Source organism: Globicephala melas, chromosome 6, assembly GCF_963455315.2.
Source record: "Globicephala melas chromosome 6, mGloMel1.2, whole genome shotgun sequence".
Classification (NCBI taxonomy): domain Eukaryota; kingdom Metazoa; phylum Chordata; class Mammalia; order Artiodactyla; family Delphinidae; genus Globicephala; species Globicephala melas.
The window spans coordinates 56,256,729-56,270,515 of record NC_083319.1 but is presented as its reverse complement, the minus strand read 5'-3'; the positions used below and the strand labels follow the sequence as shown (position 1 = coordinate 56,270,515).

At 42.4% G+C, this 13,787-nt stretch overlaps 1 protein-coding gene across 2 annotated transcripts in view; it reads left to right on the top strand.

Moving 5' to 3' along the window:
- Positions 1 to 3,757: 3,757 nt before the first annotated feature.
- The window catches only part of ERMP1 (endoplasmic reticulum metallopeptidase 1), a 52,773-nt gene continuing 42,743 nt past the window's right edge, over positions 3,758 to 13,787 (top strand). Inside the window, exons 1-4 of one of the 2 annotated variants that reach the window (XM_030877136.2) lie at positions 3,759 to 4,170; positions 5,515 to 5,816; positions 9,641 to 9,768; positions 10,403 to 10,508. In XM_030877136.2, coding sequence (XP_030732996.1) covers positions 3,827 to 4,170; positions 5,515 to 5,816; positions 9,641 to 9,768; positions 10,403 to 10,508 — 880 coding nt within the window. In that variant the 5' untranslated portion in view covers positions 3,759 to 3,826. Of the gene's footprint in view, positions 4,171 to 5,514; positions 5,817 to 9,640; positions 9,769 to 10,402; positions 10,509 to 13,787 lie in introns of both variants that reach the window. The other variant, XM_060300911.1, reaches the window with a different exon arrangement.

The following is a 13,787-nucleotide window of genomic DNA, read 5'->3' as shown; positions in this document are numbered from 1 at the left end:
GACAGAGTCTGGCAATTTACCTGAATCCTGACAGCTTGCATGCCTTTCCATTCACCTTGGCCGGGTTACTAGGAAATACTGGAGAGATGGCAAAACAGGGACTTGGGACTCTCAATGCCTGTCAAGTTGGTTTAACTCTCACTTTGTCATAAAGGGACACATAAGAAAAACACAATTATCTGCCAAGCCAGATGAATTGAGTCAACCCCACTGATCAATAGCTCACCAGATGGGGCAGCCGAAGACTCTCACATCCCATTCCGTCCTCATCAGCAATTTGATATGTAGGAACTAGAATGTGTGTTTCAATTGACTGTGGTCTACTTCCCAGCAATTAAAACTACAGATAAATGACCTCAAATACTTCAAAGGCCAGAAATTAGCAAAGTCTTTTATTAGCCTCTGTCATCTAGGTATGGTCATTGTGCTGCTCTGCCTGGCACTGAGACACTGAGTGATCTCATAAAACATGACCTAGAGCATAACATTTTCCTGCTCAAAACCACTCCAGAGTCCTTGCTGTGACCCAGGAGGCCCTCCTTGCACTGGCCCCTGCCCACTTCTCTGATCATCTCTATCACTACTCCCTACCCCCATGCTCAGTCTGCTTTAGCCACATGCCCTGCTCAGTGTTGCTTCAGAACACCCCAGTTCATTTCCCTCTGCTGGGAACATTCTTTCCCCAGGCTTTCATGGCCCTATTCCTGACTTCATGCAGAGAGAGAGAGAGATCAAATGTCATCTCCTCAGAGAGGTCTTCTTTGATCACCTTACTTAAAAGAGCAGCCTCGGTCACTCTCAATTCCCTGCTTTATTTTTCTCCATAACAGTTTATCTGACATTTTATTCACACAGAAACACACACACACACGCACGCACGCACTTTCATTTATTGTCTCCCCACTAGAATGTAAGCTCTGTGAAGGCAGAAACACTGATTTGTTCATCTAGATGTTTACCCACCTTGATCAGCATCTGACACAGAGTAGACAGCCAACAACTGGTAGCTTAAAAATACTCAAATGTGAATAGCATAGGTTATATAAGTCTAGAGAAAGACTGCCTTCCAAGACCCCAACTATAATAGCTCAACTTTCACCACCTAGGACTCTATGATTGTATCATGATAGGAAACTGGCTTTTAACCCATTCTGCCAAGGATTGTATAAGAAGGAAAATTCTGGAAAATAGTATTTAATGAGATTTATGTATGAGGATCTTTCACATGGATTAGCTGATTAATCCTCACTGAAGTTCTTTAAGGCAGCCGTTATCTCCATTATCACAGATAAGGACATTTACACTGAAACTTTACCTTGCATAATGCCATGTGTATTAAAGGTACATGATTCAGGAACTCAGATCTTTTTGACTCCAACGATCAGGCTTTTTTTCTTTTTCTTTTTTCCAGTCTTTTTTCTACTATGGTACACTGCCTCCCATGGAATATTGTCAGAGATGCTTAACATACATTATCTATTCAGAAAAAGAGAGCCCAGATGACTTAACCAGTAACACAGCTCCTGAGAAGTGTAACTCATCCCTAGGTTTTCTGACACCCACCCAGCCTAGCAAGTCACAGCATAAAATAAGTAAAGTGTAAAAGACCATGAGACATTTGTGCCCTACCCCTAGGAACTAGAGACCTCCACAACTTGTTATGCTGCAGTGGACAGAGTCATTTCTGAGGTTTTACCTTCCAAAGATGGTGGAGGTGCTGAATTTTTGGAAAGAGACAAGACAGTAAGACAGCTGGTTCTTATAAAAAGACAATATATATTCATTTGCTCATTTAATAAATATGTATTGAGTGGTGACCACGGGCTAAGCACAGAACTAAGCACTGAGGACATAGTAATGAATAAATAAGATAGACATTGTCGTTGGTCTCATGGATCTTAACGACTAAAAAGGATCTTACTGAGCTAAAATTATGCTGCTGCCATAAAACTGTTATGATTTCATTCACTCACACAATCAAGAAATATTTATTGATTACATACTACATGTTGTGGTAAGAGAAGGAAATAAAATGGTGAGCAAAACCAGACATGATTCCTGCCTTCATGGAGCTTACAGTCTAATGAGGAAGATGTTAAATAATTACACACATACAAGGTGCTATGAGATCCTACAATTAGGGGAAACTGACTTCATCAGATTAGGAGATTCTTGAGGAAGTTCCACTTAAGCTGAGACTTGAATGATAAACAGGAGTTAAAACTAGGCAATGAGGGGAGGGAAGAACATTCCAGACAACTCAGTGTATAAGATCCTGCTGTAGGGCTTCCCTGGTGGCGCAGTGGTTGGGAGTCCGCCTGCCGATGCGGGGGGCGCGGGTTCGTGCCCCGGTCCGGGAGGATCCCGCGTGCCGCGGAGCGGCTGGGCCCGTGAGCCGTGGCCGCTGGGCCTGCGCGTCCGGAGCCTGTGCTCCAAAACGGGAGGGGCCGCGGCGGTGAGAGGCCCACGTACCGCAAAAAAAAAAAAAAAAGATCCTGCTGTAGAAGGAAGGATGGTGAGCAGGAAGGACTTTGAAAGAGGTCACTGTGACTAGAGAGTTGGAAATAAGGAGTGCCCTGGTCTCAGGTGGGCCTGAGCAGTAGGCAGGGGCAGACCGGTCAGGTAGTGCACATTCCCAGTTGGTCTCTAGGTTAATAGACAGGGTACCGCAGCAATTCCATGCTGGAGACACAGAGATTTGAGGCAGAGAGGCTCATTGCATCAGCAGGAAGAAGACTAGATGCTCACTAGGGTCTACACTAAAACCAAGGCTCTGCTTCTTCCCACCCAGGGCGACATGGAGGGAGGAATGTCTTTTCTGAATCTTCCTTTCCAGAGTGCCATATTCAATATGCTCTTTTGGGAGCCCACTGAATTAGATTTAAGTTCTTCACCTGTTACCTGTAAGTTCTTCAGCTATTAAGAGGACATAAAAATACTTTCTCTTCAGGATTCTTATGAGAATCAAATGAGTGTATTAAAGCACTTAGCACAGTGTTTGGCTTATGGAGGGTATTCAAGAAATAACAACTATTATTTTTCTTAGTCTGTTAAATGGAGACAATGGTTACCTCACATGGTTATGAAGACCTGTGATTAGATCACTGTACGTGGAAGCATGAGGCTAGGCCTCCTCTGCGCAGTCGTGTTGCTAATATGAAGAGCCAGGCGCCTACTTTTTCCAGAGCGTATTCTAATGCTCCTTGCGAAAGCTGGGCCATTGCCTTCTTCATGATGTGTAAATGATGAACCTCGTGCATTCTTTTTTTTAAATTTATTTATTTATTCATTTATTTTTGGCTGCTTTGGGTCTTCATTGCTGCGCGTTGGCTTTCTATAGTTGCAGCGAGCCGGGGGCTACTCGTTGCTCTGCAGCATGTGGGATCTTCCCGGACCAGGGCTCGAACCTGTGTCCCCTGAATTGGCAGGCAGATTCTCAACCACCGCGCCACCAGGGAAGCCGCCTCAGGGAAGCCCCCTCAGGGAAGCCCCCTCGTGCATTCTTTTAAAAACAATCTCTCTTTTCTCACGTTTCTAGGTTTATGCTTATCTTTCCATTTATTAATCTCTGTCCCCACACCAGGCAGGGAAGCCCTGAAATAAGAAGGTACGTCTATCACGCCCAGCCGGGTGTTGGCCCTGCCGCGGAGCCCGCCAGCAATCTGCCCGAAGAACCTGGGTCACGGCGCGGCGGGACCGGCCAATCAGAAGAAGTTTGGCCCTCTGCAGTTTCCGTCCGCTCACTAGGAGGCGCTGCGGCCGCCGCGGCGGCTCCCGGGACTATCGCGGGCCGGGGTGGTTGGACTGGCGGCTGACGCTCGTGGCCATGGAGTGGGGTTCGGAGTCGGGAGCTGTGAGGCGGTACCGCATCGGAGGGGAGCGCCGGGACGGCCCGGCGGCCGCGCCGCAACTGGAGAGGGAGGCCCTGGCGCAGGAGCCCCCGGCGGACGCGTGCGGCGGCGGCGGCGCGAGGACGCGGAAGCGGAGCGGGGAGGGGAGCGGCGGCGCGAGCCGGGGCGCGGGGACCGGACTGTCTGAGGCGCGCGCCGCGCTGGGGCTGGCGCTTTACCTGCTCGCGCTGCGGGCGCTCGTGCAGCTCTCGCTGCAGCAGCTCGTGGTGCGTCGGGCCGCTGTTGGGCACCGCGGAGAGTTCGACGCACGCCAAGCCAGGTACCGCCGCCTCCGCCGGGCCCGGGCGTCCCTTTTCGGTGCGGGATGCCGCACCTGTGTGCACCTGACCCCGCGGGGCCTCCTGGGCTCGCCGCCCCCGCCCGGCTGCACGTGGGGTGGGGTTGCCTGGCGCGTCCCCCTTCTGGAGCCCCAATTTGCGGGACGCTGGGGTCGCGCGGCCCCCTATTAAGCTCGTGGTACACGTGCGGGTGGCCAGGGTGATTGCGCCGGCTTTTCCATCCCTTTTTTGCCTCACCTGCAGATGGTTTGGTTATTAGTAATCGCCCATCTTTCGGAGCAACTTACGCTTTTTACTAGCTCTCCTACTTTGCAAGTGAGATGGAAGGCTGTGAGGTTTGTGGACCCAGTTCGGTTTTCTGGGAAGGGTCCGAAGGGGCTAATGCAGTGGTCTAAATCTTTGAGGGTCACAGGTCTCAAACCTGAGAGCTATGGAGGCTCTCCCTGGAAGACGGCACATTCAAAATTTTACTATTTCAGAACTTCTCAGTTTCCTGGAGTTTGTCCTTGGGTCCTTGGTGTGTGAGGTTTGGCTTTTTCTTTAAAAAAAAAAAAACACAAGAGACCTTTACGTATACTAGGAAATGTGAATTAAGTCAAAGGTATTGTGACCTAAATGTGTCAAAGCTCATAAAATCATAAGCTAGCAGACTTTTCAACAGCCTTGGTGTTTTAGAAAACTTTTAAGTACAAAGTGCTGGAAGCTTATTTTCTTAAAGGCTTTCTGAAACACGCCTCCCCACCCCCTGTTTTCCTCACTTGGAATGCAGTGAAAAGACAAAAAATTTTTTTGTTTGTTTTAGGGGTAGAGTTGGTTTTGGCCTGAATTGAAGTTACTTGGCCTTGTGTGCACAATGGGAGGGCTGAGTCCATTCTTCAAAAGTTTTTCTTTGCTTATTTAACCTCTTGACTTAATTGTTTTTGCTCTTGGTTTCTGCTACTTAGAATCAGTAACGGAGCATCAGTAACCCTCCAGAGTGTGACACAATGAAATTGTATTCTGTTCTGTCTAGCCATCAGCAGTTATACGTTTTGAATAAAATCCCTTGTCTTTGTATTGATTCGATATGGGGGTTGGGAGAAGTTGGGAGTGGAGTGAGTGTAGAAAACTGAAGGGATGAACTCATGGAAGGCCAAATAAAATGATGGAACTTTGCAAGTGATTTTCACATGTTACCTGAAATACTAAAGGCAGCCTCTTTTATGTGAGAAGTCAGAGAACTTGTTCTTTGGAAAGGGGAAGTGTGGAGGAAGAGTTGCTCTGTGCGAAGTGTTAGTCTTAAGTCTAGGACGCCTTGTCATCATGATTCTTCTGGTTGCTTCCAGGGATTATCTTGAACACATAACATCCATTGGCCCCAGGACTACAGGAAGTCCAGAAAATGAAATTCTGACAGTGCGTTACCTTTTGGAACAGATTAAACTGATTGAAGTTCAGAGCAACAGCCTTCACAGAATTTCAGTAGATGTACAACGGCCCACAGGCTCCTTTAGCATTGACTTTTTGGGAGGGTTTACAAGCTACTATGACAACATCACCAACGTTGTGGTAAAGCTGGAACCCAGAGATGGAGCCCAGCATGCTGTCCTGGCCAACTGTCATTTTGACTCAGTGGCAAACTCACCAGGTTTGTGCCTGTTTTTTAGTCATTTTGAAATCCTCACAACAAGGAAGCTTGTTAACTCCAAGCTGCTTGAGCAACTGTGGGCACTATTTTCTTAGACAAATCTTCTTTTCATTGCGATGGAAGATAGGATGATTAGAATAATTATCATTTAGTTTAAGGTCTACCTTTTAGTATTCTCTCAAGTGCTTTGTTTACTTAATTTTTAAACATTAGTGCCAGCAGCCCAGCGACAGGGCATCGAGTATTTCTGGCAGACTGAAATAGCCTTATCAGTGTTACCAGTGTGTGTTCTTCAGTCATGGAGTTAGGTCCTGCCACTTCAAGTGTTTGCTCAGCTAGGTGTCGTGCTAGGCTTTGGGGTTGTGGGATGAAGGAACTGTACTGGCCTTCAAGGGACACATGGTTTGGAGGCTCACTCTCCTAGCAGTTTCTGTCGACCTATAATGTGAGAATGTTGGTCCATTGGGGATGCCATACTGGTAGAGTACCTCATTAATCCATAAATCTTGCCCTGAAAATACTTCGGCAGAATAGAGTACTTGATGTTTAGGACAGTGCCTGACCAGTAAATATTTGTTGAATTCAGTATCTCCTAAATTGAACTTCAATTTTTTAGAGTAAGATTCCTCAGAAAAAGGTTTTCAGTAGCTAGAAATTGTAAATAGGGAAGAATAGAAAATAATAGCAATTTGCAATGAGATGGCATCTAGTTCAATCCCCTCATTTGACACAGGAGTACTCTTAGCTGATCACCACTGATCTGAGACAGGGCCAGGACCTGGGTTTCCTGGCTAGTCAGTTTTTTTAGCTATATTTGAAAGGAAGGAGAGTATTAGGATGTAGTTAATGTTCCCTTTGGCAAACTACTTAACTTCTTTCCTCAGTTTCTAATCTGAAAAATGGCGATATAACAGTACTTTCCTAATGGCATTGCTTAGAGGATTAAATGCGGATTAAATACGAGTAAAATAGTAGAATAGCAACTGGCATGAAAAATCCTTTTTTTGCAATTAGTAGTTATTTAATATTAAGTACTTGCGGATTGCTTAAACTTAAACCAGCCCCAATATGAACATCTAGAGTTATACAAACTATAAATTAAAATTTGCGTGCTTGATAAAATTATTCATACTAGGATATCTTTAATTAGGAATCTTGCCAATTGCATTTAGAATGTAACATGCTTTTTCAAAAATTAGTATACACTCATCTGTTTTATAAAGTCAGAAATACCTTTGTGTGTGCTGGGGAAATTAGTGGTCTTGTATGTCCATTTCAAAGCGGTAATAAAATAAGCATCACCCTGTGCCCACTATTTTGATGCTTAAAATCTAGGAAGGGACAAATTAACATCATGGTTATTTAAGAGCATTATATAAGAAAGACATCTATACAAGTATCAGAAACAAACAGTACCAAATGTTAGAAATCATATATATGAAGTCCAGTAATGAAAGGATGGCATTTTGTGGGTTACTGGAACCCATTTTTTTTTTTTTTTTTTTTTTCCCCCTGGTACGCGGGCCTCTCACTGTTGTGACCTCTCCTGTTGCGGAGCACAGGCTCTGGATGTGCAGGCTCAGCGGCCATGGCTCATGGGCCCAGCCTCTCCGCGGCATGTGGGATCTTCCTGGACCGGGGCACGAACCCATGTCCCCTGCATCGGCAGGTGGACTCTCAACCACTGCGCCACCAGGGAAGCCCCTGGAACCCATTTTTAACTAAAATTTTGTAAGGATACCTATGCCAACAATCTCAGGGAAACTTCTGTCATTAATAAATTGTTAAAAATAGTTTTAAAAACGTTCATAAAATAGATTGTCACCTAAATTATTTTAGTGGATGAACAAACTGAAACATGGTTATTTTTTAAGGGTACTTCTCAGCAAGGTATCTGGAACTTAGGAACTGATACCAATTAGGAGTAATGTTACCCACAGAAGAAGGCCTTAAATATCTTCTTGGGTTTGCTGCATGGTTCCAGGTTGTTACTCTGGGGCTGGCTTCAGTTTCAGGGTTAATTCTAAATGGAAAGGGATGTTGGTTAAGCATCCAGCCCTTATAGATACTGTCCTCTAACTTTCCTTCACTTTCTTAAAGATGTCTAACCCTTCTCTAGGTTTATTCTCAGACACCAGAACCATTAAAATAAAGGAAGATAAAAGGACAGTTTAACTTTTAATCAACTCTATAGAGATATATATCTTTAAATTTCCATTTCTCTTCCTTTGAATAAAGAAAAATTTTACTGCTTTTTATTTTAAAGTAAGTCACAGTCTCAAAGTTAAAAATCATTTGTTTCCTTTGGTTTTTGAAAGGTGGCACTTTTTACTGATAGCTACATTATACTTCCTCCTTGATAGTACTTAGGTAATTATTACTTTGTTTCACTTCGATTAAAATACAATCCAGTAATCACTACTGAGACAAGTATAGCTAATAAGTAGTTTCCTCTCAAGTAGGAATGGGGTCTGGAATTTAACAGCACCAAAACAAGCATTTTAGCTGGCTGCAGAGCCTTCCTTAAGTTTGCAAAGAGAAGGAAAAGCTAACACTGAATGCCTACCACAGGCTAGGCACTGTGCATTACCTTGTAATCCTCACAACACAACTGTGAAATATAGATGTTATTAATCTGCTCTCTAGACCAGGAAATAGTAAAGGGGCAGAGCTAGAATTTACATCCAAGTCTTTTCTTACTCTAAAACCCACACTATTCTCTGTAGCACCCTGCCTCCCACGTGTAAACCCAGAAATGCTGTTGCCTGGGTTGTTACTGTGCCTATTTACTTTGATTATTCTTTGAACTTTTTATTATGGAAAATTTCAAATATATACAGAAAGAGAATTGTTTAATGAACCTGAGTGTACCAGTCACCCAGCTTCAACAGTTCAATCTTGCTTCTTCTCTACTGCCCTACCCCCCACCCCGACCTTGACTATTTTAAAGCAGATCTCAGCTATATCAGTTCCTCTGTAAGTATTTTGGGCTGTATTGTTGAAAGATAAGGACTCTTTTTTTTTTTTTTTTGACATGCTCATAACACCATGAAAAACTTAACAATAATTCCTTAATATCATCAAATATCCAGTCAGTTCCTTAATGACTTCTTATGGTACTTTAAAGAAAAGTCTTGGCCCTAAAATCATCTTTATAATCACCTTTAATTAATATATAAAGTTTCTGAATTAAGAGGTTAAGTGATTTGATGAGGTTCTCTGCTTTATCAGTGCTGGGACCAAAGATTACTACTCAGGTCATTAGTCTCCTTTCCTGTATCTTATTAGATTGGGTGTCCTCTTTGTACTTTTTCATCACATGATCCCCTTGGAGAAACTTTAAAAAATGCTACACTATCCATACTGACCCCTCTTATGATTTTTAGCAGGAAAACTAGCAGGAAGGGAGTGGGTGACAGTTGGAGATGACATAGGAAACCGTGAACACCAGAAGTGAGGATACTACAGAGGACGTGGAATAAGGATGAAGAATTTTAAAAATTGCTTTGGGCGATGAGAATGCCAGTTTTCAATATTGCCTTAGGTTCCTTCTGGTTGATTATTCAACAGGTATTAATTGAGCAACTATTGCGGGGCCAGGCACAGTTCCAGATACTGAGAGTAAATCAGCAAGCAAACCAAAGATTCCCGTTCTCTTGGAGTTTACTGCTGGTGGGTGTAGTTATCACCAGATGATGACAGAGCTATGCTACTTGCAGCTATTGTGATGCTTCCTTGATGAGAAAACTCTGTTTCTTGCCATAATGGTTCATACTGTAAAGGTTTTAAAATCTGAGAAGCAAATCTGTTTTTCTGATTTAAAGGTGCCAGTGATGATGCAGTTAGCTGTTCAGTGATGCTGGAAGTCCTTCGTGTCTTGTCAACATCTTCAGAAGCCTTACATCATGCTGTCATATTTCTCTTTAATGGTGCTGAGGAAAATGTCTTGCAAGTGAGATTTTACTGTTTTAAAGACTAGGCTTGAGTAATAATGGTAATGAGAATAATAATAATAACAATAGCTAACATTTATGCATTTTGATTATTCATTCGAGTAGTATCATAAAATGACATGCAAAAGAGATACTGTACTGGGCTGTACTTTAAAAAAATCTACAGCCACTTATGTATACATGTTTAATATTTGAAAACTCAACTTAGATCATCTTGTCAGTGTTTTTTTCATAAAAGGGCTCTGTGATGGCATAATTTTTCACCTCAGGTTTTCTAGAGTTTCAGAGATGTTTTGAGGCAGGCACACGGCATGAATGCCCAACCACAGGGATAGCGCCTTCCCTTCTATTGTTTTGCACAGGCTCACACTTACTAAAGATGTTGTTTGGCTCCACTCATGGAAATCAGGCTGCCTTCTGTGAAGAGTGACTTTCTGCTGAGCAAACTGCACATGGCCATTAGGCAGAGAGAGACACACAGATAGATGTCTTTAGATCCTGCCTTTGAAAAATATGATTTTTTTTTTTTATTCTTCCCCTCATCAACATAGACGTCCTTAAAAAAAGCAAAATAAAGACTTTAATAGTATAAGATTGTTTAACTGATATCTGTTTTCTTTCCTTCTCATTCAGGCCAGTCATGGTTTTATTACCCAGCACCCGTGGGCCAGCTTGATTCGTGCATTTATTAACCTGGAGGCCGCGGGTGTAGGAGGGAAAGAACTTGTATTCCAAACAGGTGTGTGAGGCTGTACGTTGTATATTTTAATGCTATTTTTGTTTTTTATAAAATGGAAGTTTTTTGAATGTAAATAATCTAATGAAATGAACATTCTTTTAAAATCATGAGACAGTTTTAGCTTGTCTTTTTGAAGTTTTTAACAAAATAATATTAATGTTAATGTCATAAAAATCCAGTAATATGAATCAGAGTTCAAAGCTCAGATTTGTTTGGTTAGGGCATACTAAAATCTGATGTTGGTCGTTTCATGCCATTTTCCTGCTCTATTAGAAATTTGGGTAATGTATTTTAGCCAGAGATGTAGCATTTGCTAGAAGCTTAATAATGAGGAGTATTTTGAGGTATTAGGTGGGCTAGGGGAAGTGAGGAAGGTGATATGGGAACTTGTTTTTTATTTTTTAGCACCCTTCACAGACATGATATTGCTTAAGTTATAGAGATATGCTAAGTATGTCTTCATAACCTAAACAGTCCCACATTTTAATATTCTCCATCCAACTTACTTTAGACTTTTACCACTCAAAATGAATGTGTATTTTAACTTCAGCCAAACCTATGAGCATCTCAAGGTTATGAGGTCAGAAGCAAGGTTCTCCCTTCTTTTCACCTCAAACCTTTCTGTTTACTCTTCATCTGAATAATGAGAAGAAGCTGGTACCTAATATCTATAGGGGTCGGTGGATGCAACACTATTATCCATTTTCCTCTAATTCTTGGATGTCCGTCAGGGTAAGAGGAACACTTGATATAACAACCACCAGATCAAAAAGCAGCAAGAGAACATTCTGTAAGCAAAGAGGACACTGTGTCTTTCTTTTCTCTGGTGAAAATACTAGGGCTGCACATGGGCAGGAGTGTGTCTTTGTATATTTTCCCTACTGGAAGCGTACTATAATTTAAGTACCTTCACATCCATACTTTTTAATTTGTTATCACTGGACCCTGCCCCTGTACTTCTAGGACCCAAAGAAGAACCAGTCTAAGGTTTAGTGTGTGCCTTTCCTGAATTTTTCTGTGCATATTTATTAATGCAGACATATTCTGTGTGTATATATTAATATATCTTTCGTACATATAATCCAGAGAGGTTAAAACACATTTACCTAACTCCTGGGTATACATTCAAAAACAAAAACAGACAGAGACATTAATTTGAATAATTACATGCACTGCAATGTTCCTAGCAGCATTATTTACAATTGCCAAGATATGGAAGCAACCTAAGTGTCCATCGACAGGTGAATGGATAGTGTGTGTGTGTACACAATGGAACACTCCTCAGCCATGAAAAAGAATGAAATTTTGCCATTTGCAGCAATGTGAATGGACTTGGAGGGCATTATGCTAAGTGAAATCAGTCAGAGAAAGACAAATACTGTATATCACTTATATGTGGAATCTAAAAAATACAACAGACTAGTAAATATAACAAAAAAGAGGCAGACTCACAGATATAGAGCACAAACTAGTGGTTACCAGGGAGGAGGGGAGGGGCACTATAGGGGTAGGGGAGTAGGAGGTACAAACTATTGGGTGTAAGACAGGCTCAAGGATGTGTTGTGCAACATGGGGAATATAGCCAATATTTTGTAATAACTTTAAATGGAAAGTAACCTTTAAAAATTGCGTTTAAAAAAAAATACTTACCTAGGGTTAGCAAGGGCTAGACCCAAGTCATTTCATTTATTTATTTACATTTATTGAGTACTCATTTATGCTAGGTCTAATTTACAGTCCCTGCTCTTTTTACTAAATGCGGACAGTTAGACATAAAAATTCTACAGTTTACATTTTAGATATAATTGCATTATTTGGAAGGATATAAACAAACTGTTAATAACAGTCACTACTGGATGGTGGGCATTGCTGTCAGAGCTGTGGTGGGTGTGACTAGAGTGGAGGATGGGGCAAAATGTGAAAAGCCAATTTGAACTCTCCACTGCTTCATAAACTTACAATCAGAATTGCCATTACAGCTTTACTGATACTCTTTATAGTTTTCTGTATTGTTTAAATTTTTTGCATTTCATATGATTACTTTAATAATAAAAACAGACTTGTTACTACTTAGCAATATATATACAATTTAAATGTTTTACTCATTCTAAAATCCTCGTATTTCAAAATTAAGTTTTTTCTAGAGGGGCATCCTACAAATATTTGTAAAGAATGTTTCTCCCCTTTCTTTGAGTCTTTGTATGCTGTTTTCCCTCTAGGTTTTGGTAGCTTATTCTTGTGGCTAAACTGTATACCTGAAAGCTTTCTGGGCACTTTCTGACAGTCTAATACCTTTCCCAGTATTTCTCTCACTTCCAGATGCCCTTCCTACAAAAAACTAGCTTTCTTGTGGGGATTGCTTTCAGAAAGCTAGTTAGTGTTGCTTCCATGTCTGAAGAGGGAGGATGAGGCCTCCTGGGTCTGGAGTCCTGGGGAGCTCTGCCAGACCACCCTGTCCTCAGCTTCTGCAACAGGCGCTTTTATCCTACACAGTAGCGCTTGTCCTGCCCTGGGAACGTTTCCGTTAAAACAGTTTGTCCTCTCTAGTGCTCCATTGTCACTTCAGAGAGACATTCGTTTGGGGAGTTTTTAGTGACTAGAATAATCATTACTACCTAATTTTTTTAAAAATTTGTTTTATTTATTTATTTTCGGCTGCATTGGGTCTTCGTTGCTGCGCATGGGCTTTCTCTAGGTGCCGTGACTGGGGGCTACTCTTCATTGTGGTGCACGGGCTTCTCATCGCGGTGGCTTCTCTTGTTGCGGAGCGCGGGTTCTAGGCACGCGGGTTTCAGTAGTTGTGGCACACGGGCTCAGTAGTTGTGGCTCACGGGCTCTAGAGCGCAGGCTCAGTAGCTGTGGCACACGGGCTTAGTTGCTCCGTGGCATGTGGGATCTTCCCGGACCTGGGCTCGAACCTGTGTCCCCTGCATTGGCAGGCAGATTCTCAACCACTGCGCCACTAGGGAAGCCCCTTAGAGTATTTTTTGAGGTTCATCCATGTTGTAGCATGTATCGATACTTCATTCTTTTTCTTTTTTTTTTTCCCACCACGCGGCTTGCGGGATCTTAGTTCCCTCCAGGAACTGAACCCGAGCCCTTGGCAGTGGAAGCGCAGAGTCCTGATCACTGAACTGCCAGGGATTCCCAAGTACTTCATTCTTTTTTATGGCTAGATTATATTACATTGTATGGATATCCTGCATTTCATTGATCCATTCATCAGCTGATGGACATCTGGATTGTTTCCACTTTTAGGCTATTATGAATAATGCCACT